This window comes from Pogona vitticeps, chromosome 4 (genome assembly GCF_051106095.1).
Source record: "Pogona vitticeps strain Pit_001003342236 chromosome 4, PviZW2.1, whole genome shotgun sequence".
Classification (NCBI taxonomy): Eukaryota; Metazoa; Chordata; class Lepidosauria; order Squamata; family Agamidae; genus Pogona; species Pogona vitticeps.
The window spans coordinates 130972302-130998186 of NC_135786.1; the positions used below are offsets into that span (position 1 = coordinate 130972302).

Sequence of the window (25885 nt, forward strand, 5' to 3'; positions counted from 1 at the left end):
GATTCAGCAAGACTTACTAGTTAATTGTGTGTTGTCAATCACAGTAAATATCCTGAGGACTGGCCTGCCAGTGCAGTGGCTGAGGGCTGACTGTGTGGCACTTCCCACAGTTGTATGATCAGGAATCTAAGTGGACCTCTAAGGACCATTCCCTGAAACAATGGACGGCTTGACTGACCAAAGGAGTAGACTCTGGAGAACATTGGGAAAAAAAAACCTGAGATTTTTTTATTTTTTTATTTATTTTTTGCTCTGAATCCTTGGGAAACTGCCTGAATTTAGGCATACATTTAGGAAGAGAGACCTTGCTTCATGCCAGTACAGGCCACAACCCTTTCCATGTTTCCTGGAAGGAAAGAACAGTGCCCACTATACTGGGGTGGGGTTGTCGTCAGGGGGTAGCAGTCGCTAGCGCTTGGGATCCCCTCCAGCTCTACAAACTCTCTGGCTCTATGGGGAGGGAGCCTGCTCCCAGCTGTCTGGCCGCGTCACCCCTTGGACTCCTCCTCTGCCCTGGGCTCCCCTCCTTGCTCCTCCCGCGCATGCCAGGCTCGGCACCGCCCCACACTCCGGCGCTGGCTGCTGGCACATCCTCCCCCCGGGCTCCTGCCGCCGCCGCCGCCGCCCTCCTTTTTTCCTTTCCGAGCTGGACGGTTGCTCGTCTCCCTGACAGAGCGGAGCCATGTTAGGCAAGGACTACATGCTGGCCATCATCTTGGTCAACTGTGACGGTGAGAGAAGAGCAGGCGGCGGCGGCGGCGGCGGGAGAGGGGTGGGGGTGCAGGGGAGCAGGCACTGCACCGGCGCAGGGACGCGGGGGGAGGGAGCACCCACAGAGGGATCGGGTGGCAACTGCGCCAGGCTTTGGCCCAAGCCTGATCGGGGGGGGGGGGCTCGCATACTGGGCTGGGAAGTGTGGGATAAGAGTATGATGGGCGTCCTGGGGACATCAGCTCCAGAGGGTCCCTTCCTTTCTTCCCCCGTGGCCAGGGTGGCTCTTTCGGAAGAGCCTGGGGGGAAGGCTTGGGAGGCCAGCGTGGCCACCTGAGTGCTGCTTTCCTGCCTCCGTCCCCCGCACCCCCCCGGTTCTCTGTGTGCCCGGACTGAGCTTGGAGGGTCGTACTTCATTGCTGTTTCTCCTGGGAGCTGATGGAGGGGGGGGGGAGACTCGTGTCCCTCGAGGGTCCTTCGGTTGCTCTCGCCTCCTTGGTATGCAGAGGCAAGCGGGGCGGGGGCGGGGGCAGCAGGTAAGGGGAGAAAACAAATTGGGAAGAGAAACGACTTTGAATGCACAAATGGCTGGTACAGAAAGATCGGTCGGCAGCTCCCTCTCCGCGCGCCCCCGCCCCACCCGCAAACACACCAACACACACTCGCAAATTCAAACTGGTTTTCCTGAGAGGAAAAAGCCACGGCATGGTAAGGCCTCGGTGGGTGGGGAGCGGGGCGACTCCGGAGCCGCGGGTAGCCACCGGCTCTGCCCCCCCCCCCCCAGTCTCCCTGCAGCGATCTTCAGGTAGCTTTCCATGGTGCTGAAGGAGAGACGCCTTTCTGTCTCGGGAAAGTTGATTAGAGTTTTTTAAACTCCCGTCGATTTCCTCAGCATCACAAGACCAGGGAGTACAAGTCATGCCACAACCAGAAAGGAGCGAGCCTCTCTTATTTTGACTAATCCCCCCCCCACAACCCCAATCTAGTATTTTTATCAATGCAGAACAGAAACTCAAGCCAGGGGTGGCAGAGAGTTTCAGAGCATCCTGCGGGTAGTTCAGCGGTATGAAAGAAGTTTTTAACCAATTTAATTATAATTTATTCCCACTTAGATATCTACTGAATACCTCAGTCTGACAACACAGGGATGACCAGCTTTTGTACGTTTTAGGGCATCAGGAATATAATTGTGTTTTGTTGCGAACATTGGCCCCTCGTGGGAGGCTGTGATTCATGATGAAGTTTATGACATCCAGCAGGAAGGATGTCATATTAGTAGTGCTCAGGCATAGCACTGAAAACCACTATGTTTGTATATACTGTATATTAATGCATAGTGAACAAAATCCTGTTCACAGCAGTGTAATATTCAGTTCTTCAATCCCTTGTTGCTGGGCATAACAGCTGGCACCCCTACATCTATGCAACTTTATATTATGTTCTCTTTAATTCAATTGCACAATCAGCTGTCGATCCCTGGCATAACTAATTGCACAATGTGCTGTTGGAAGGGCTTTGTGCTGAGCACTTTCACCTTGGTGCTATCATAACAACCATATATGATCTTGTTGCACCCATGAAGTTACACAACAGGTTTTTGCCTCGTGTGTACAAAATGGAAAAGAGACCTGTAAAATGATTATGTGAAACACCTCTTTTCCATGTTGTTGTTGTATGCAATCAAATCTCCTCTGACTTAGTGATCTTCAAAAGGACCTGCCATTAACAATGCATAGGTCATGAAAGCTAAAGGCCATGTTAATGTCCTGCTCCCTTTTTTGCGTATGCAGGCTAGAAATGCAATTCTAGGGTGGCTGGCAGATTCTGATCACTGTTCCTTACAACTTCAACAACACTTCTTATTTTCCTTGTGTTTAAAGCTGTAAAATTATTTTGTAGGTTGCATCCATCCCACAGATGGCCAAGTATTAAGCTAATATCTGGCCTTGGAAAAGTTACTTTTCTTGACCAACACCACCCCATTCTCAGAGAGCATGGTCAATAGTCATACTGGCTGGGTTAGTTAGGCAGATATCTACTATTCAGTATCTCATTGCAAGATTTGCAATGGAAGTATGAATCTAAGCAGGTAAGATACATTAGCCAGAGTATGGGGTTGTTGTAAATTTTTGGTCTGTACTGTTTTAGAGTTGGTGTGGTGTAAAAGATAGAGTGTGATAGATCAGGAGATTTGAGTTCAAGCCCCTGTGCGCCATGGAAACTCACTGGAGGGGGAACCAGAGATGGTAAACCACTTCTTGAACATTTCACATGCCTTGAGAACCCTACTAAAATGTTTTGACACCAGAAAATAACAATTGTTTTAGGAGATGGTCACCAGAATACTGCTGTCATGATAGTGGGTGTGAAATCATGTCCTTATTTTCCTGTTCCTGTAACTAAGCACAGGTTGTGACATCTGGGTGATGAATCTGATAGAACGCTTGACCTCCAAGCGATTTGGGGAGACAGTGAGAAACTTTGGCACCACTTGCTGCAGGGGGACGTGCCACAGATTTGCTTTGCCTACTTGCAAACAGTGTTGTGTGCATTTATGTATTTATTCAAAATAGTTTTGCCCTGCTCCTCAGCTAGCAAAGCTCTGAAAATGACTATAAATGGAAAATTCAAGAAGGATGGGGAAACAGTTCTCTATGGATAAGGCTTAGACTTAGGTGTGCAAACAGAAACCTGCAGAGGTGTGCATCTACACTGTTCACTTTTGGGGGCTATGCTGACTGTACTGTGAAGAGGTAGGACTATTCATCACGGTACTCCCCAGTCTCAGTGGATCATGAAAACATGACATTTTCTCACAGCTGTATCTCTGCTCTGAATTTGTAATACTTGGGGGGGGGAGTCGATTTGATTGAAGAGAATTCATTGCTAATAAAATCGCACCCACGTTATTTTCCACATTTTGTGTGACCATCTGTTTCCATTTTCCAGTGGAAAGTTTCCAATGGCTCCAACCTCAGTAAAAATGAAAACATCAATCCTTTCAGATAATACCATCCTCTATTTGAGTGTTTGGGAGGAACCCACTGAATCAAGGATGTGACATGTGTACTCTGCTGTAGCTTGTTCGAGCCAGATTAATCCCATCTGTGAAAGCTGCATTTCCTTGATTAAATTCTCAGAGCTGGCACAAGTGTAATAGTTTATTGGTTTGCGGAGGTGGGGAGAAAGAGTGTTAGGATATTATTTCTCTTCTGTGCAGTTCAGCAAGGAGTTTCAGCTGTGGAATTTTCAGTGGGAAAGCAGAACTGGTAATTCTGGTAGGTGGAGATTGCTTGTATAGCATAGGTTTTACAAGGACTCACCGTTATCATACAAAATCTGATACAGGAGACACATGAAATGTCTCCTGATTTTTTTTTCTTTGTTTATTGCACATTAGAGCATTAGTGAAAAGGAAGAAAAGATTGATCCTTTTCCCATTGGACATTTGACAGCTGATTCTGGGCATTGCTAAGTGTTCCCAGCAGTCATCAGACCTTAATACCTGGAGTGCACACAGAATTAGGATTGTTTCTTTCCTGTGATTCTGTAGGCAAGTTGGCAGACATATAAGGCTATTCACATAAGGACATGTGGAAATCAATCTTCAGCTCCCCTCCCCTCCAAAGTTTAATGTGGCCCAGGTTTAGATCAGAGCTACTGAAAATACCCACCCTACTCTTCTGCTTGCATCAGAAGGAATGATCGGCTCTGTGCAAAGTCTGGTGCTACAGCTATTTGCATGTTCTGGTTTTCACTGAAGGCTGGTTTAATAGAGGGAGCCCAAAACTTGCCCATGACATGGACATCCTACACACTATATTTGTGTGTTTGCATACAGAGAATTCCACATGAAATTTGGTATGTGATATGGAATGTATTGTACAGTATACTGATTCTATATAAACATAGGCTTGGGGATCTGATGAATCAACACATCCATCAATTAAAAGGTTTGGGGCAAATTCACATCTAATCACTTCACAAGTACATGTCACTGTACTGCCCCATGATACCATATTCTGCCAGTTCTCTCTGCCTTTAAGAGCTTCTAATTTGTAGTTAACTATATATTGCAGTGTTGCTTTGCTGTTATGATTATCGCAATCATTTCACATTGGCTTGAAAAGAATCAGCTTGGAGTGAAAGAGAGGTCTGGCACTTTTAACAGATCTTTTTCTCTTTGCAAAATGTGAGTGTCATCCTGTTCTGAACAGTGGCTACATCTCACAGCAGGAGACATTATAGGTAAATTAGGTACAGCAAGAGATGGGAAGGCCTGGGGGGAAAAACCAAAAAAATTAGGGAGGAAAGTTTTTTTCTCATTTTTTTCCATTGCCACTTTTTTTAAAAGCTGAAAAGAAATACAGAGTATGGAATATGTTCTTTTACAATGATAAACAGTATGTCTATGACATGATATTCAAACTATATAACATGAAGACCTTAATGAAAGACTGTACCATACAGCTAGAGGCTTTGACTGAACTGGAGTTCAGCTTATTGACCAAGTTACACTCTCTTGAGCATTAGAGGGTAAGCCTTGGTTTGATCAAATAAAAATCAGAACATTCTACTTTTAAAAAAATTTTTGGAAAATGAGCTTGTGACACTGCCAGTATTTGGGATTTCTTTAAAATGATCCAGAAAGAGAAATTTTATTAGCCTGTTGCAGCAAATCCTACATAGCCAGGTATCACAAAGGCTCATAGATTTAGTTTGGCATAAATGTTTCCATGGAATCCTTTCTTGCACTTACAGGTGTGCTTCAGATGGTTTCAGGTGATGTTGATGTCTAGTCAAGAGGCCTTTGTTCTAATTTTGTGTTATTTAAGTGGGAGCCAATTGGACAACTCCAGTGAAGCCTGCTGGCACACAGGCGAGTTCCTCTATAGATTCTAGCAGTTCAAAATAAAAAACTAAGAAATAAATAAAATAAATATTATTTCGTTCTGCCCTTGTGCCTACTGATAAGTCACTGAGTCTAGCTGCATAATGTTTCCAAACAAATGGATGGTATACAGAGTTACATACATAGTCTACTGATGTGCACAGAACAACTGCCACTTGGAGGCTGCTTGAGCTCGTTCCCCATTGTAACAACCTCAATATGTCAGTCTGTCCACACTTAGCAGTTTACCAGACAGACTGGCATAGAAATTGCTTTGTGGGTTAAGGCAAAAATTGAGCAGTCACAATATGAGCCTCTGCATGTGGACAAATTGCCACTTGGAGAATGTGAACATAGAGATTAATTTCAAATGGAATGCTTATGGTGGTCGTCCCCAAATGCAGCCCCTGCTCTCTCACTAAACTCCTAACACAAATGTGCACATATGCATTTGGAGTGGTCCGTTCTTTGCTCTGTGCTGGTGCTTCTGGCAGCTGATTGAGCTGCTCCAAAGGATGGCAGGACCTGATTAAATGGAATGTAGCCTGCTTGGCCGACAGAGACAGCAGGGCCTGCAGTATGTAATTGAATTGCAAGTGATGGATTATTCACCTTCTGTCCCCTCCATACTGGGAGAATCAACAGGATAATAAAGCAGAAGGGGCATAGTGACCTTTGGATATTTTTAGCTGTGTGTAGTGGGCAGATACAGTTACCGTTATAGTCTTGCTTCTGCAAGTCCTGCAGAGAATCACCAGGTTGCATATTTAGCTTTGCTTCTGACTCTAGCTCCCAGGGATCGATTTCCCAGGAAAGCAGAGAGCAAGATAAAGTGGGTTCCTTTCTCCTTGCTCAACATGAAAGCTGGGCTTGTTAGACTTCCTAAATATGTTCAGATTCCTAGACCACACCTTCCCCAGACCTTGTTCATCTGGGACACACAGATAGTTATCAGTGAAGGGAGCATGCCTTGTCAGTGTGTGTGCAGCTCTGAGCACCCTTTTGCTGCGAAGTACGTGTGGGCTGCGATTATTGCATTGTGGCTCCCACATGTTGCAACATCTTAATCAGAATTTGCATATCCACACAGTTGTTGTTGTTTAGACGTTAAGTCGTGTCTGACTCTTCGTGACCCCATAGACCAAAGCAAGCCAGGCCCTCCTGTCTTCCACTGCCTCCTGGAGTTTGGTCAACACACAGACCTTTAATTCTCGTAGTGTATCAGTATACCATCAATCGGTATCAATTGCCAGTCTAGGTCTCAGGATAAAACACACCAGGCTTTACGAAGTACAGCAATAGTTTGAGAAAGTCGTATGACCCTCCAAGCCATCTGGGGTTTCTAGGATTGTGATCACAAGACTCTAAGAATACTGCCTTATCCTGTGTCATGTTATTAGTCCTTGTTGCCAAGCACTGTTCTCTGATAGGTAGTGGCCCTGTGATAGAGAAAGGCCCCCCCCCATAAGCTGCTACTTGAATATTTTACCTGGAAACATCAGGAACTGAACTTGGACCTTAGATTTACAAAGTCAATGTTTTCTGTCACTGAGCTGTGGCCTTTTCTCTAATGATCTGAGAGCTAAAGATGTACTAGGTCACCCACAGACCCTCCCCCCATGAGTGGTCACATCAGGTTCCATAATAAAATTGGTAGTGCCTACAAACAAGCACCCCTTCATGGATTGCTGCCTTGTCATGGCGAAGGGTCTTGAGTAACTCAGAGAAGCTATGGGCTATGCCATGCAGGGACACCCAAGACGGACAGGTCATAGTGGTGAGTTTTGACTAAACGCGATCCACCTGGAGCAGGAACTGACAAGCCACTCCAGTATCTTTGCGAAGAAAACTCCATGGACAGAAATAAAAGGTTAAAAGACATGACGGAAGATGAGCCCCTCAGGTTGGAAGGTGTTCAACATGCTACTGAGGAAGAGCAGAGGACAAGGAGTAGCTCCAGAGCCAATGAAGTGGTTGGGCCAAAGCCGAAAGGACGCTCAGCTGTGGACGTGCCTGGAAGTGAAAGGAAAGTCCAATGCTGCAAAGAAAAATACTGCATAGGAACCTGGAATGTAAGATCCATGAACCTTTGTAAGCTGAATGTGGTCAAACAGGAGATGGTAAGAATCAACATTGACATCCTGGGCGTCAGTGAACTAAAATGGACGGGAATGGGCGAATTCAATTCAGATGATTATCATATCTACTATTGTGGGCAAGAATCCCATAAAAGAAATGGAGTAGCCCTCATAGTCAACAAAAGAGTGGGAAAAACTGTACTGGGATACAATATCAAAAATTATAGAATGATTTCAATATGAATCTAAGGCAGACCTTTCAACATTACAGTCATCCAAGTTTATGCACCAGCCACCAATTCTGAAGAGGCTGAAATTCACCAACTCTGTGAAGACTTACAACACCTTCTAGAACTGACACCAAAGAAAGATATTCTTCTCATTATAGGGGACTGGAATGCTAAAGTAGGGAGTCAAGAGAGAAAAGGAACAACAGGTACGTTTGGCCTTGGAGTTCAAGATGAAGCAGGGCAAAGGCTAATAGAGCTTTGTCAAGAGAACAAGCTGGTCATCACAAACACTCTTTTCCAACAACATGAGAGGCGACTCTATACATGGACATCAGATTGATTATGTTCTCTGACACTAAAGATGGAGAAGCTCTATACAGTCTTCAAAAACAAGACCTGGAGCTGATTGTGGCTCTGATCATCAGCTTCTTATAGCAAAACATAAGCTTGCACTGAGGAAAGTAGGAAAAACCCCTGGGCTAGTCAAGTATAATCTAAACCAAATCCCTTATGAATACACAGTGGAAGTGAAGAACAGATTTAAGGAACTCAATTTGGTGGACAGAGTGCCTGAAGAACTATGGATGGAGGCTCGTAACTTTGTACAGGAGGCAGCAACAAAAACCATCCTCCCCAAAAAAAGAAATGCAGGAAAGCAAAGTGGCTGTCCAACGAGGCCTTACAAATAGCAGAGAAGAGAAGGGAAACAAAATGCAAGGAAGACAGGGAAAGTTACAGAAAATGGAATGCAGACTTCCAAAGAATAGCAAGGAGAGGCAAGAGGGCCTTCTTAAATGAATAATGCAAAGATACTGTATAGAGGAAAACAATAGAAAGGGGGAAACCAGAGATCTGTTCCAGAAAACTGGAAATATTAAAGGAACATATTGTGCAAAGATGGACATGATAAAGGACAAAAATGGGAGGGACCTTACAGAAGCAGAAGACATCAAGAAAAGGTGGCAGGAATACACAGAGGAATTATACTAGAAAGATCTGGATGTCCCGGACAACCCAGATAGTGTGGTTGCTGACCTTGAGCCAGACATCCTGCAGAGTGAAGTCAAGTGGGCCTTAGAAAGCATGGCTAACAACAAGGCCAGTGGAGTTAATGGCATTCCAGTTGAATTATTTAAAATCTTAAAAGATGCTGTTAAGGTGCTACACTCAGTATGCCAGCAAGTTTGGGAAAACTCAGCAGTGGCCAGAGGATTGGAAAAGATGAGTCTACATCCCAATCCCAAAGAAGGGCAGTGCCAAAGAATGCTCCAACTACCATACAATTGCACTCATTTCACATGCTAGCAAGGTTATGCTCAAAATCCTACAAGGTAGGCTTCAGTAGTACTGTATGTGGACTGAGAACTCCCAGAAGTACAAGCTGGATTCCAATCAGTTACAGACCATGAAAATCAAAACCAAGGCCTCTCGTGTTTTGGGAAATGCATGTCAAAATGGAAATACCATCTCTATTAGTCAACTGGATTCAAAGATATGTAGAGAACCATTTGCATGGTATAAAGTTAATTGGAAAGAGTTATGGTAGATGGATGCAGCAAATAAGCAAGTTCCCAAAATACATGAGGCCATTCTATGGGGTGTGAGAGTCTTGGCCACTGGCATGCACTTAACTTAAGCAGAGCATATGTATATCTGCTGCATCAATCCTACCAGTCTGCATCATCCAGTGCCTTAACTATATTCCAGAAAGATCCAGCTGTAAAAATGGTGTGTTAGGGTAACACCCAATAAATCTGTACTGCACAGTCCACATGAAAAGAAAACCAGCATGCCTGAAGCTGCTCAGTAGAAGACAGAACTGACAGAAGAACTTTATGTCATAACCTTCTTGCCATCCTATCCTTCACTCTGTTCATTGAAACTGCAGTGGCATGAGCAATGGCGAGGTGTTTGAAGAACAGAGAAGGAGAAAGAGAGATAAGAGAGAAATAAATCGACTTGGGACTCTCTATCCCTTTTCCTCCCTCTCAATCTTCATTGGCTTTTAACTAGTCTTAGAGATAAAAGCAAAAACCAAGTTCCACCTATTGGTCACATTCTAACATAATGAAATAGAAGCTAGGAGCAAGCAATAAAAAGAAGAAAAAAAGAGGGCTTATAGCCCAAAGAGGACTGAGCAAGTATCAGAAATGGATCACCAGAGGCAGAGGCAGCATGAGCTGACAGATGGGTACAATTCTCCAAGTCTTTATAAGCCTTTGGTGTTCTCCCACTGCTTCTTCCATCATCAGGTCTTACAAGAGAAAACTCATTAAGGAAGAGAAGGCCAAATAGCTGTACCATGTATTTATGATACAGCTGTACCAGGTGCCCTTTTTCTGGAGGTACCTGTAAAAGCTACTAATCACTTATAAAGTAAAAAAGCAAACTGTTGCACAATGGGAGTCAGTGCTGCAGTGGGAGCAAGGCCTACCCTGTCCTGATGATGAGAGGAACTGTGTCAGGGTGCACTTACCTTGGTAGAGATGTACGGCACCACTCCAAGGGCTGTCAGAATGTATGTGCTGTCTCTCTTCACCCATACTCCCTACCCCATCATAATGACTGGCATTTTATGACTATACAAATGAACTTGAACTCTTCCCCTCCTATCATTTGTCTATCCACAATTACCCTTCCCAAGGTGTTTCCTACTCTACAGGTGGAAGAATTCAGAAAAATCATGTCCCTTTCCCTGCAGGAGGGAAAGCAACTTTTGGAAAAGGATGGTTTTAGTGGAAAATATGGCCCAAGGATAAAGGTTTATACATGTTATTCCCTCTCCCACCCACAACTCTTCCACTCCTGGTCACTGTTTCTGATGCTGTTTTTCATTTTTTTTCATAAAACACAACAGCTTGTTCATGAATCTCCTGTGTATCACCAAGTCTGGCTCAGAAAAATGGTGATCAGGTGCAGTGGAATTTTTCTCATAGCCCATAGTCTGCTTTTCATAATTATGTTATGAGTTATGCTCTTCCAGAATTCCTTCTTCAGTGGAGCTGTTGGTATCCTATTGCCTAAATGTAAGCAGAATGGCAATCACGTAAGCATCCTGCTCTGGCAGGCTTCCCATTGCATGACCAGTTGCATGACCAACTGGCAACCAGTTCTGCTAGGAGGGCTGCTAAAGTAGGGAGGACACATAAACAATGCCATTTGGTGCCATGTTTAGGCAACAGGATATTGGTCACAGAATCTTTGTCCTTCTGAGTCTCAGATACCTGTAATCTAAATGTAAGCAAAAAATATTCTCCTACAGAAAATGATAAGGGGAATTTTAAAAACAGCTCTTAATTAGGCAATATCTTTATTAGATTTCCAAAATGTTACAATTAAAATGAGCTTTTGATTTTACAGGTTTTGTTGGGCAAAGTTGGCATAAAACATGTGATTGGGGCAAATATCGGTCAGATGTGATGCCTATGGCTCGTGAAGTCCATCTACCGACAAAGTGCAGCCTCTCACAATGTGCAGGTTTTTATTTGCAGAAAGGGGAGAGACTGCAAGTTGATACCTTTGTCACCTCTTTCTCACATGGAACCTAGTTTTTCCTTTGTTGGCAATCTAGTTCCATGAGCAATAAGCAGAACATTTAGCCCAATTTTTGAACTATTTGCTTAAACCCCAAGTTTTATACCATCTTTGCCTAAGAAACAGTGCTGGAGAGTTTGAAAGCTCATCTTATTTGCTTAAATGGGAAATGCAATGCTTGTATTTTGGAGAAGGCGGAGACTGAAGATACTGTTAAAATTATCCACTCCAATTAAGGGCATAGTACCATTAAGTCCTCTGTGCATAGAAGTGCCCAAGGGAATTTTGACTACACTCAGCTTGCTATCTTATATATTGGCTTATGGATATCGATTTTACCTCTTTACAGTGAGTCCTCTACTCAAGATTATTCCATTTGTACTATTCCTACGTACTTCATTTTTGCTGATTCTGTTAAATGGCTGGAGGGATGGTAGCTTTAAGTTGTTTTCTCCTTTGAAATATTTAATGGAACATGTGATCACTTTAGACATATGCATCTGTAGTTTAGACTACACAGTGGATGATGGTTTGCAAGTGGGGAACAGGGAGCTCAGAAATATTCCAGTAGATGAATGGGAATAGATAGAAGCATGCAGATGCCCAGCAGCCTAGTATCTAGCTTTCGGGGTTGATTACACTAAATGTTTAATCTAGAACTTCCATCTTTGGTTCATTCTCTTTTCAAAGAGAACCCAAATGCTGTTTCTAATGTGTTCTAGTATGTAGTTTGAGCTGTTCTCATGCCTCTTTTAGACTTCATCTGTGCAATGTTCGTGACACTTTAGCTTTCTGGAAACAGCCTGTGCAGTGTAGTTGAAAAAGTGGGTTACAAGTTTCTTGGAGTGATTTGTTCCCTTAATTAGAAGCTTCCTTTGAACAGTTTCTTTCCCCAGAAGCTGTGTAAGAAAAAGTGACAGAATTTGTTGACTCTCTGGTGGTTTTGTGGAGAATAGGACAAATCAGGGAATAAAAGAGAGGAATGAAAAGATGTTATAGCAGACATTAAGGGTGCCATTAGACAGGCAATTGTCCCAGTCTTTGGTCCACTGTGGGGACAGGCTAATTTGCCTCATTCTGGGGAAATCAGACAATTTAATTGCTAGTGCAAACAAGCCCTTCCCCAGAATTTTCCTATCTGCACCTTTCTGGGTCCCTGTCAGGAGCTACTGTTTGTAGTGGACTGTACTGGAAAAAGGGAACTCACCTTATCCTCTCCCACTACAACATTTGACATAAAAGCCCACAGAAAGTGTGTGGGTGAGACAAATCTTCAGGGGAGTGTGTATGTCCTACTATTGGCACATATGTCATTTAGTGAGATGATGCTCTCAGATCTGCATGCCTGAGCACTTAGGTTTGCTAATCAAGCCTGTGTTTATCTTCTAATGATGATCACAAAACAAAGCTCTCTGAAATACTAGATGGCGAGACAGGGAAACATGTGCTAGAACAAAGAAATGACTATAATCGCTTAAGGCCATAAGATTTTTAAATGCAAGCTAAGCTAATCATCTAATTTTACCCTTTGGGAAGAATGCAGAGGTTTGGATAAGGTGTCAAATCTCATCCGACTTTGAACAGGAATTTTCTGCCTGAATTCAGAATAGGAATGTACAGGCGTGATAAGACCAGGCACAAAATCAGCAACAAGCAGTTGTTTTTCCACATATTTCTCTATGTGGAGTCCAGACGGCCTCAACAGAATCCCCCTCACAAATGCAGAAGCCCCCAATAGGCCATTTGGTAAAGAGGAGGCCTATCAGCATAAATTGCAAACTATGAATAGCAATAAAAAGTAAAGAGCAGGAAAGGTAACACTTTTTTTATCCAGCGATATGAAAAGGGCTCACTATGGCTTCTTCCTCCTCTTTTGAAGTTTTTGCTCACAGCAATTAGATTTATTTAATTTACTTATTCATTTAAATTATTTTGCCCTGACTTTCTCCTTAAAAAAAACCCCAGCTCACATCATTAAAAAAACAATATTTAAATGAAAGCAATAACAAAAACAAATTCAAAGCAATAAAGGCACAACAATCCATTTAAAAATTCCACTCAGGCAGTCAGTCATTGAGGGGAAGCTTGCCTGAAGAGAAAGGACAGCAACAATGGGGCCAGCTTGGCCTCCTGTGGGAGGGAGTTCCAAAGTCTGGGAGCAGCCACAGAGAAGGCCGTCTCCCGTGTCCCCACCAAACACGCCTGTGAAGGTGGCAGGACTGAGAGGAAGGCCTCTCTTGATGATCTTAACACCCAAGTAGTTTCATAAAGGAACATGTGGTCCTTAGCTTGGACCCAAGCCATTTGGGGTTTTATAGGTTAGAACCAGCACTTTGGATTGTGCTCAGAAATGGATCAGCAGCCAGTGGAGCTCCTGTAATAGCGGTTATGTGATCCCTGTAACCAGCCCCAGTCAGCAAATGGGCTACCATGTTTTGGACCCGCTGAAGTTTACAGACACTTTCCACAGGCAGTCTCATATAGAGCATGTTACAGTCATCCAGCCAGGATGTAACTAAGGCATGTGTCACTGTGGCCAGATCTGATCTCTCCAGACATCCAAACAAACTCATGTGAATTCACCATAATGTTTTTATTCACTGCTTACTCTAAATAAAAAAAAGTTGAAGGATTAGAATCAAACTGCCCTTATCACTCATACAGATTGTACACATTATTAAGGTTTATAAAAGATTATGTCAATAGTATCAAAAGTTTAATAAAGCCTTGTAAATTGAAACTTGGCTGGAGGCTGAAACAATAAAGTACAATTTCCTCCAAATGTGTCAAATTCCTGACAACAATGAATGTCATTATTTCAGAACTGGACACTTTAAAACAGCTGTATACAAGGTATAATTTCCTTGTTCTCAGTAGCCTATATAGGTAGGTCATGTAAGACTCAAGGCAAGGTGAAGATTGAATTGTTTCAGTTGAAGATCTGGACCCCTACCCCTACCCCAGCTTTTTAAACAGCTGATTATAGAACATCAGCTAGAATCGTATTCCTTGCAGCCACTGGTATTAAGTTTAACAGTGTAGATTTCAGAGGTGAATTGCCACAAGTTAAGAAGTAAGTGGTTGTATGTTCTGTTTGTGCTGTTGCATGACTTAGTGCACAACAAGAAATAAAAGCATCAATTTCTTCACTAGAGGAAATTTACACCTGTAATTTATACCATTACACACCCCATTGGTTGTGACAACAAATATTCTTGAGAATTAGAAACAGGAAGCTCCATGTTATCACAAGAGGTTTCTGAAGGACTGACAAATAGAGATACCTGCCTTTTCTGCTGAGCTTCCCACCATTATTTATAATAAAACTTATTCACCCCTCATCTAATGTATTCTCTCTTTCCTTAGATAATCTGTGGAATGACCAGAATCTGGAGGCAGATCTTGACCTTCCCCCAGGATGGAGAAAAATCCATGACTCCTCAGGGACATACTACTGGCATGTGCCCACAGGCACCACACAATGGCAACACCCATCCTTCGCTTCTGACCTGGGCCACAGTGGGGAAGCTGCTTTGGAAGAAATGGTATCAAGATTCTAAAGCTTCTTCTGTATGGTGGATGCTGTCCACAGGGACACTAACACCAGCTATCCAACTCTTGGTCTCAACTTGGTTAGGGCTGATTTTAGCCCAAGAACTTGGATTTTAATTTTTGTCCAGATCAAAGCCTAGGCTCACAATTCTGCAACTGTGGCAGACATGCAGAGCCTTTGTGGTGAAACTGAGCAGAGTAGCATTTGTGGATTTAGCTCATCAACATTTGTATGTGTGAATGCTTTTATGGGGTCTCTATTTTACTAGAAACAACAGACAGCTTGGCTTTCAGAGCTAATGTTATAGTTCAGAGGCACTTTCTCCACAGAATTTAATCTGTAAAGTCTCAAGTCAGAAGGAGCATGTACCTTGACACTAAGTATGTTTACTTGGGTTTATTTTAATAGATCTTCTTATTTTTATTTAAGATCACATTGTTCTTTAGTCCACATAGGAGAAGAGACTATCCATGAAGGTATTGTGATGAATGCCCAGGATACAGTAAAATAAATGTAATATAGTCACTACTGAAATCTACTGAGTTGTAATAAAGCCCACACCATCTTTGCAGGAAAATCTACTTGTTTATGGGGGTACCAGTCTGTTGTGTTTTGGGGGGTTGGTGTTTGTTTGTTTGTTTGTTTTTGTTAAGACTTTGTTCAGCTAGAATCTGATTTTTTTGAAGCAAAAAAGTAGGACCTGCAAGAATATGTCTTCAGCACTTTTCAGAAGTGTTGCTGTTCATTATTCTCAGCAGCTCAGTACAAGAGCCTGTGTGACATTTACAACTTGCAGTTGATAACTTTCTACTTTTCCACTAGCAGTACAGATAGGCAATTTTAGATTTTGGAATTGTTTTAAAGGGGGAAATGATGCTTGCTAGATTGATTCCACAGTTCCACCAACAGAAGTCTGTCAACTGGACAGAGAGACTGTAGTGGAGATTTTGGTATTGACTATAAACTAGGAATTTCCCTTTCTAGATTATAAAAATCATTACATGCTGTGTAGCTATCTCAATATCTATGTCTTCAATATCTTGTAGTTCCCACAAAGCGAAAGAATTATATATAGATTTCAAGAAGACTCTGTACCAGCCCTTGTTACCTCAGACCCATGGTGACTGATAAATTTGTATCTTTTTTGCGAGAATGACTGTGGGATCAAGGGTCCACTTTAACTGTTAGTTAATCCTCTCAATATGTCATGCTTAGATGAATTGCTGGATGCTTTAGAAAATAATAATAAAGAGCTGTCTTAAAGGTCCTCTTCTGTATTGGCTGAAGCACCTCTCATGAGCTTCTTCTCTGCTCTCATTCAGGATCTTCGGACTGCTACAGTGAGACATATGTCCAGAGACAGACCTATTCCAAGCCCAATGGCATCACTGCCCAGAAGGTAAGATTTTCTCCATAAGCAACGTGCCCCCTGGCCATATCTAATCTTGGTGAAAGTGAAAGAGGGATTTGTTATCTTACTATATTCTCCTTTGGCTGTCTCTCTAATGACATAGATCTCTGTAGGTCCAAATAAATAGGTTTGCTCCCATTCCACATATATCTGGTCTACTGTTGTTTAGTCAGGAAGAAACCTTGCCCCCCCACCGCTTTAGTTAACATCCTACTTAGACAACCATTTTCTGTTGTTTTCAGTACAAAATGTTATGCCAAAGTAGAAAGCACATCAGGAAAGAAAGATACAAGGTATCTGTTGCCTGGGGGTCACATCTATACTTTTATTCCTGTTTTGATTCTGGGGTTCACCCAACTTGCATGTAATGAGACTGATTGCTCATGAGTCATGAAATCCCTGGGATCAGAGCAGGAACTCTTTAATTGTTGGCAATCACCAGCCGCCAATGGCATCCCTAGAATAACCTTTTTGACAGTTGAAAGTCATGATCATCTGTGGAAAGCAGGATACTGTACTGTGGAAAGCAGATCATTCTAAGATATGGCCAATTTTCATACTATTTCTAAATCGAACTGTGCAGCATGTCATACGAGCAACAAGGCCTCCACGAAAGATTGTACTGGCCTAATAGGTCTGTGCATTCTAAATTAAACTCAGTAATGTGCCAGAGAATTGACAGTGATGAGATACATGGTTGTCACTCACCCTTTCCTGACATTTATTTTGGAGCTTGAATAGAAGCCCCAAGAGCTTGTACCAAATGACTGGGAAACTCTACGTCACTGTTATACTTGTTTATCTGTTACAGGATATCATTGAATTATCATGGTGAGGATCATCCTCAGAGCAACACAGAGCCCAGCTCCAAGGTCAGTCAGCTAGTGGGTGGCACTGGGGGCACTTAACTGAGATTGCAGGTTCTCTTTGGGATAAAGTGGATAGTTCAGCACAGATAAGGCTATCCCTACAAGTCAACTATAGAAGAATTGTCCCTCTGTGATTTGCCATGTGGTGACTGGATTCTGTCTCTGGCTAGCCTCTTTTTCACCTGGAGAAGTATAATGTGTCTAGTGTCCTCTGAATCTTCTCTGCTGAGTATTGCAGCTGTTTAGTAGTCTCTATTTCATGGTGCATTCCCCCATATCATAATGCAATGTTATGCATGCCTACTTAGAAGCAAGCTTACAAAGTTCAGTGGAACTTGATCCCAGGTATGTACATATGTATAGATTTGCAGTGCTGGCCTTCTCTGCATTCCAAAGGGCACCTAATGAATAAGAAGCAAGTATGAAGGCTTCGGTGTGTCATAGAGTTGGCTGGGCATAGAATGTAGAAGTCTGAAAGCAAGCAAGAAGAGCAAAACAGTTGTATTTGTGTCTGTCTGTGTGTGTGTGTGTGTGTGTGGCCTCTGACCATAGTCACAAGGTTACAAAGAGAAGGACAGGGCTGTTCCTCTTCTCTGTGTTAGCCCAGACATCCATTAATAGCAGCAAACGAGATGGGCAAGGTGGGGGGAGGCCTGCTGAGACCTGCCTATCATTGCTGACACTCCTCTCCTGTCTCTCTGGCCAGTGCTTTGTTGTGCGCTCCTTAGGCTGGGTGGAGATCCCTGAGGAAGACTTGGCTCCAGGCAAAAGCAGCATCGCAGTGAATAATTGCATCCAGCAACTCTCTCAAAGCAAGTGTGACAATTGGGACCCTGCTGACAGATGGGGTGAGGTGAGTACCAGAGGAGAGAGACTCTGGCAAGGCAGTGGAGGGGATATGTGTTCATAATGTCCACCACCCTGGACTTCTAGCAGTCTCCTTGCTTAAAGTGGCTTTTGTTGTACTAGCCCTGAGTGTTCTCCAGGTCTCCCTCGGCATCAACCACTGGCCGTAGTGCTGCCTGGTTCCACTTTGGCTCCACTTGTTGTTGATTAGTCGTTCAGTCATGTCCGACTCTTTGTGACCCCATGGACCAGAGCATGCCAGGCCCTCCTGCCTTCCACTGCCTCCGCTCCACTTGTACTGTCATAGAAAATTGTCTCTTGTGCTAGTTCATCAGCTGAGGTTTTTCAGTCCTGATGAACAGGCTAAGATGTTTTGATTTTTTAAAAAAATAATAATTCAGTTTTGCACTAAGAATTAAACAAACAAAATGTCCAACAGGGAAGAATAACAGTATAGGTCCCAGGTGTTTTATTTCATTTTTCATTTTACAAAATTGTCATAAACAATAAAATACTCCTTTTGGCCAGGCATAGCAGTCAGTAAAAGCTTGGTATATGTTTGGTGAAATCTGACTTCCGCCATCTATGTATATAGGCAGTTCAGGTACAACAACTGAAGATCTGTCTATTGATGGATAGTTGGACAGTGTTTCCTTTTGCAGTGCTGTAAAATCATACATTTGCTGACCAAAATGGTACAGCGAATCTGCTATTGTATATGTTATCCTATCAATGTCAGGTTGTCCATTAGTTTGGGGCCAGTTTCTAGAATGGAGTTGCCATGTTGTGGATGATGATCTTATTCCAACATTGAACAGCAATAGGATATATACCACACTATGCCTGTTAAGCAGCTTTACGCAGCACTGGGGGTGGCCTAGAACAGAGGTTGGCAGCTACAGCCTTCCTGATGTTTTTGCCCTACAGTTCCCAACAGGACTAGCTGGCAGAGCAAATGGTGAAGGACAACGGTAGGTGACGTTCAAAAGCATCTGGAGCACCACAAGTGCCCCACTTCTGGCCTAGAAGATAAACAGTACAGTCTCAGGCTCCCAGACCCTCCCCATTAGAGCTGTTATTGGGAGGTGGTGGCCCCTATGAAGGGTCTCCCCCATTCTTCACCTTTGGCCTCTATGATCTTCTCTTACAGGGCCAAAACATGGTGATGGTCTTGAAGAAGGACACCATGAGTCTGGTGGATCCTTTAGACCACAGCCTCATCCACAGCCAGCCCATCATTAATATCCGTGTCTGGGGTGTGGGCTGTAACAATGGCAGGTGAGTAGTGGCCTCCCCGATGGTCAGGGAAGAGTTTGTATGCCCTGATCCTTCTCCCCCTGCTGCTGTAGGGCTTAAGTCCCAATCTTAGCCTAAATGTAGGGGATGAACCATAGGCAGTGGGGGATGTAAAATTTTGGCATAGGGCCATCCATCCAGCTGATCTGCTCTTCCCTTTCTCCCTACCAAGCCCTTTGTTTCCCTTGCCAAATGGCATTCCAACACCTAGTACAGACACCCTGTGTTAACTCTCCTTTTCTTTTCTCTCTCTATGCTATGCCTGATCAAGGGACAGGTAAGGCCCCCCTCTTCCTTCTGCAACAAGGACAAGAGCTTGGAGCCCTGCCCCTGCTCACTGGGCTCTCCTCTCCTTGCAGGGATTTTGCCTTCGTGGCCAGTGACAAGGACACGTGTATGCTGAAGTGCCATGTCTTCCACTGCAATGTGCCTGCCAAGGCCATTGCCAAGGCCCTGCATGAAATGTGCTCCAAGGTACCCCTCCTGACTTGTAGCACAATTCTTTCCATGCACAGACATAGGAGGAGAGCAGAGTGGGGCCGCCCTGGTGGGGCAGCCTCAGGACCTCTCAGTGGGCAGCCAAGAGTGTTGTGTCCTGGTTATGACCTGAAATAAGCCTTAGGTGCCATATACTTATGAGGCCTCTCTATTCCATGGATCTCATCAGAACTAGACTCCCAGATGTTGCTGGTGAAAGTCAACGTTACAAGGAAATACACATTTCTGTGCAGCCTTGTATCGTAGTAGGTCCTATTGAACAGAGTGGCTTTTAATGCCTGGGTAAACAGGCACAGAACCAGGCTGCATTTATTATACTAAGGGGGCTTCCCTGTTAACTTCTCACTTCTGGGTAAAGTGCTGGAGATCAAAAGTGTTGTATCTGTAATGCTCTTTGTCAATAACTGTGCCTTTCCTGGGTTACCATCTTGGCGAAGTGCCTTCCTGAGTTTCTTCCCCACCTGAAGTTCAGGTAGCAATTCCCAACCTTTCCTGGTTTGTTTCTATATTGTAGATCATGGCCGAGCGAGCAGTGGCAAGTAACAGCCTGACACGATCTGTTACCCTGGAATCTGTCACTCCAGATGCCTTACCTTTGCAAGGTGACAAGACTTTACATTCTGCATATCCCTTCCAGACCGTAACAATATTATGTATCTGGCTGGTGGGTTTCCTGCAGACTTCTGGAGGTTGTAGCTCATGAATGCTGAAAATCCAATGCCCAACCTGCAGTGATCCATAAATAAATTCAGCAGGGCTTACTTTTGGATGAGTCTGGGTGGTGAAGCATCTCTTGTGTTTTGGTACTTTCTCCTTTCTACTGACCTGGGATTTATTTGCTGAGTAGCAGGAGGAAGAGGTTAAGTTCACAATCTTTTGCTCTGTCCTGGCAGTTGATGTTTTGGATGCTGTGAGAGAATCTGTCCAGAAATTTGAAGGTTTTTATGTCGGCAGCACACCTGTCCCCAAAGCTATGGGTAGGTCACTCTTATTGAATTCTGCAGCCTATTTATTTATGTGTGCGATGGGCCAAGCTATGCTCAGCATATACTAAGATGTAGATGCTCTTAGGAGCTGGTGTCATGAAGGTATAGAAAAGAGCTCTGCTGGGACCCTGCAAGGCCACCTTGTCCACTTTGGGCACCCTTCGGTTATATCTTGGCTGTGCAGACTATGGCTGAGTAGGGCAAAGCCAGGGAGATTTCTCATCACCAACTCCATCTTCACCCTGAATAAGAAAGCATCATTGGGACTTGGGTTTTGCTGGCAAGAGTATCCAAAAGAAAAGCATGAAGTGAGGTTGTGTCTTTCCCAGGACTGCTGTAATGGAATTTGCAGTCCAAAATGCTTCCTCTATTTTTATTTCTTTCTTTTTTTAAATAAGGGACATCACAGTTTAGCCCTGCAGTAGCTGGTCTTCAAGAAATCGCTTAGAGGTGCATGCATGTTTGAAGACATTCAGTATTAAATTAGAGTTAAGGGAGCTAGATGTTGCTTTCCATTTGACTGTTGTCCTCCTGAAAATATTCAGAATGGAGATTTTGGTGTCACCTTTCTGCCTCTACTTTGCACATCTCCTTGCCCTTGGAATTGATCCTTAGCTTTAGTCAAGGTGACCTGGATGTTTCTGTAATTCAAATAAGAAGCATAGCTGGCTCTTCTTCAACTAGTGAGCAGCAGTCCAGCTGTGACCTGCCTCATCCAATTCTTTCTTGCCTCACCACTTCAGGGATGGAGGTGCTCAACAATGCCATTGAAGAGCTAATGGGCAACTGTGAACGTGGGCAGTGGACTCCATCTGTCATCAGTGTTTCAGACTCAGTGATGCAAGCAGACCAGCTTGTGGTGAGTCTTCATGGAATATCAGTCATGCCAGCATCTTCTCTCTCTCTCTCTCTCTCTCTCTCTCTCTCTCTCTCTCTCAGAATCTGAGTGAAGACGTCTGGTCTACTTTATGATCTAGCTTTGCACTTGCAAAGACAGAGTGACTGGACACAAAGGAAGTGTGGAGTTTAGGTCTGTAGAACCAGTTGCTAAATGCCAAAATCCCAGTCTTGCTATGGCTTTGTTCCTCTCGAGTCAGAGAGTATCATAGATTACACATGCGGACTGGATTTCAGTGATACTGTAGACAATTTCCAATTCCATGGTTTAGCAAGTATCTCTCTGCATCAGGGCTCTGTTCTCATTCCATAGTTTGGTGGGTACTAACATTTTACGCATATGTCTAAACACTCCTTGGCGTAGGCTGAAAGCAGCTGATCATCTTGATTTGTTATAATTACTGTTAATTAATGTTGCCTCCTTTTAAACTGGCAAATTATTGACAGTCCAGCTAGTCATTGTGATGTGCAACAAAGTGGGGTAGAGGAGAGCAAAGCATTGAGCTCATTGGAGGAAAGATAGGAATAAAATGTATATGACAAATGGCCTCCATATACTGAGTGCGCATAGAGTGCAGTACAGATTAGGCAGAATTACAGTGAAATGCAAGAGGAGTGCTAGTCTGAATGCATCCTTTGTCTAAATCTGATGGGATTATTTTGTGTTCTTTGAGGCTGCGGAGGTGGAGCAAGAGGAGGAGGAGGAGGAAGACAAGGAGAACACCTGCATTTGGCAGTGCCACGTCCGCTACGTAACTTTTATTGGGATTGGAAAAGACCCCCATACATTTGCACTTATTATCGACATGGGGCAGCAGCGTTTCCAATGCACAGTCTTTTGGTGTGAGCCAGATGCCGGCATCATTTCGGAGGCAGTGCAAGCTGCATGCATGGTAAATGCGAAGACATTGATGGAGGCCTGACTTCAGCAGGATTTCAGGCGAAGCTTCTTCTCACCCCACCCCAGATCTGTTCTTCACCCAATATACAGAGCTATCTTTTTGCCTTGCACGTTTTGAGCCCCAGAGCTCTTTGCTAGTCCTATTCCCCCCTGGACAAATACTAATTTGGGGTCCTAGTCCCCAGGGATTTCAAGTGTCTGAAGCTGGGGTCACTGATAATTAGGTTGTTGTTCATGCCCTGCATGCACTGATGCATCTCTTCTCATAACTGCATGAACGGACTGCCCTGTCTTTCATAAGCCAACGAGACAGATAGAAATGGCTAATTCAATGGAATGGCAAAAGACAGTGATTATAGGTTTTTGTAAGCCCTTACTGTTTCCACATTGCAAATTCACCATGGTCTGTTTTTTTCCCCCCAATAGGTCCAGTACCAGAAATGCTTAGTGGCTTCTACATCGCGAATGAGACCAAAAATTGGTTCACGTTCCATGTTGAAAATGAAAAGGACTGTGTCTGTAGACTCACCGGTGTGTCCATTTTCCGTTACAGGGCACCCCTTACAGAAAAATGGCAGTGGGGCACCCACACGCAAGAGAGGGGTTTTCTCTTTCTTTGAAGCCTTCCGCCAAAAACATTCCATGCTCCACACTTCTTAGGACAAAAGGCACAGCATGGAAGAGCTGGTGGCCCCCAGATGATACTTTGAACCATAGCCACCTTCTCATATCCAGCCTCAGAATGTAAATAGCGCAAATATTTTGTCTGTTGATTCTCTTACTGAAGCTCAAAGAGCCAACAGATCCAAGCAAGACCAGTTCATGAGCAAGGATCCTGGCTGATTTTGGACCTGCTATGCATATTTTCTCTTAATCCTTTGCTATGTAGTGGTCATGAGGAGGAGGCTTTGGGAGAAGAAAAAAACAATGCTGCACATGAATGTTTGAAAATGTTCTTTGGCATGTGGAGCAAGCAGCACCAAATGCACCGCACAGGCTTAAAGCCCTGCTCCTTACACTTGATGGGTTCGTGGAGCAGAGCCGAACAGGCATGTCAGCTTTTTTGGAACAGTAGCTGCACTTGATTTCATGTAGTAAAAGCAGTGGATATCCCCAATTCTCCTTCCCCAGTTGTAGCATGAACGCTTAGCGTATGAAACCTAGCTGCAGGTCTCCATGGAAGACGGGAGGAAGCTTTGCAACTTGAGGCAGTGCGTGGGCCCCTGCATTTGTCAGACATAGATACGGAAAAGCATTCCCTTTGATAACTGGTCATAAACAATCTACATGCTGTCAATCCATTCCATGAGGCAAAGACACCGTTTCATCATTTTCACCACATGGAAGCCCCTTTCCCAGTATAGGTAAGATTGGCAGAGGCCCACAATAGGACTCTGTCTCCTTGGCAAAGTCTATGCCAGCCATTTAACCTCTGAAAAATGATTCAGCCACTAGTGGCTGGCACCATCCTGAGGTTGCTAGCCCCTTGGATATTGGGAAAGAAGCTCCTCTGAAACAAGCCAGGGATCGTAATTTAGCACAGAACGATCAATTGGTGTACATAGCTCCAGTGCTCACTAACAAAATGTCTGTAACAAATGTGTGCGCGTGTTGCGCCATCACTCATGATTGTCTTTTATAACAACACCAGCATGCCTAGCCTGACACTTGGACTGGTACTATTACCATATAGCTCACTGCTGGTGAACAACTGCAATAGACACACAAGTGATTTGTGTTTTGTGAGAAGGGAAGTAGGGTAAGGCTCCCTGTGGATCTTCATACCCTTCCTTTCTTCCTGCACATAAATACAGAGAGCCTCTTTCTCCAACACTGGTGAAATTGCTTGCTGGGTTCCACTTCATCTGTGTCTACAAATGGGTGGCTGACATTGGTGAGAGGAAGGGGGACATCTCTATATACATTCCCTTTTCAGTTTTCAGTCTGTGTAACTATTTTCGTTTCCTTATTTAGAAGTAGCCCTAGATTAAGATAGACTCAAGTCTACCTCAGTGATACTTTATATCTGATGATTTGTGCAAATAAACTAGTAATATGGAAGAAAGCTACACTTGCTTTATAGTTTGGCTTCTATTTCTAGGTGTTACACTGGTCCTGGAATGAAGTGCCAATGTGAGTGGGGAAATGAATAAATCTAATTTGCCGTTAGTTTTAAGTCACCGTATCAGTAACCCAGTTAGATCCATAGAATGGAAATGCCCCAAAGTAGCCTCAAACAATACTGTAAGTCTGCAGCGCAGATATAAAACAGGATTATTTTGAAGTAAATTCCATTGAATTAAAATTCAAGTAAGAATGGCACGGTGATTAGTGTATCATGCTGGAGTGACATGGATCCAAATCCTTGGGTTAAAACTCTTTCGAAAGGAACTGGACCCAGATCTAATAAACAAAAAGCTTTTCAAAAGCATAGCTAACACAAGTGCAATAACCATGCCCTTGAAGAAGGCTGAAACGTGTTGGGCTTTTATTTTGGAATAAAGTCCGTACAGTACTACAATTTTTACATCCTGGGACTATAGTTTCTTCTTGTCTACATCATGTATTTGCAATAAACAGTCTGTTGGCTTCACAGAACTCTGTGAATCATTTTCCTGCTCAGTTTCTATCTCCTAAAACAAACTTTCCATATACTTTAATGATGGTTACGTTGATAGATTTTCCAGTGAGTCTGACTGATATTATTTAGTCAGACTTCACATTATAGCTTCTAACTGCCTATGCTACGTCTTGCCTGAGTATTAGAGCCACACCATTTCTTCTGGGTTTGTCATTTCTGGAGTACAACACTTTGTAGTTTTCTGGAAAATATCCCATTTCTATTTTAATTCACTGACATGAAACACTGCAACATTTATATGTTCAATATCTTGCTTTACGATTTCCAGCATTTTTTGTTGCTGTTTAGTCATTAAGTCATGTCTGACTCTTCATGACCATATGGACCAGAGCACACCAGACCCTCCTGTTTTCCACTGCCTCCTGGAGTTTGGTTAAATTCATGTTGGTAGTTTTGATGACACTGTCCAGCCATCTCGTCCTTTGCCGTCCCCTTCTCCTCTTGCCTTCACACTTTCCTAACATCAGGGTCTTTTCCAGGGAGTTTTTTCTTCTCATGAGATGGCCAAAGTATTGGAGCCTCAACTTCAGGATCTGTCCTTCC

General features: G+C 43.5%; 1 protein-coding gene across 2 annotated transcripts; it reads left to right on the forward strand.

Moving 5' to 3' along the window:
• Window positions 1-558: 558 nt before the first annotated feature.
• On the forward strand, window positions 559-25299 carry APBB3 (amyloid beta precursor protein binding family B member 3). Of its 2 annotated transcripts, none has more exons than XM_072998392.2 (12): window positions 559-731; window positions 14811-14989; window positions 16320-16396; window positions 17220-17280; window positions 17984-18130; window positions 19274-19401; window positions 19779-19893; window positions 20432-20519; window positions 20811-20894; window positions 21647-21762; window positions 22475-22693; window positions 23128-25299. In XM_072998392.2, the coding sequence occupies exons 1-12, from the start codon at window positions 683-685 to the stop codon at window positions 23359-23361; spliced, it is 1497 nt and encodes a 498-aa protein (XP_072854493.2). In that variant the 5' UTR covers window positions 559-682; the 3' UTR covers window positions 23362-25299. The 2 variants fall into 2 exon arrangements, with proteins under 2 accessions (XP_072854493.2, XP_078248640.1); XM_078392514.1 differs by having other exon boundaries at window positions 664-731; window positions 14811-15473.
• Window positions 25300-25885: the final 586 nt, after the last annotated feature.

Bases quoted from the DNA above. Each gene is read 5' to 3' on its own strand.
- APBB3 (XM_072998392.2), top strand. From the start codon at position 683: ATGTTAGGCAAGGACTACATGCTGGCCATCATCTTGGTCAACTGTGAC. The intron at 14,990-16,319 runs GTATCAAGATTC...GCTCTCATTCAG, and splicing joins AAGCTGCTTTGGAAGAAATG to GATCTTCGGACTGCTACAGT. The intron at 17,281-17,983 runs GTCAGTCAGCTA...CTCTCTGGCCAG, and splicing joins ACACAGAGCCCAGCTCCAAG to TGCTTTGTTGTGCGCTCCTT.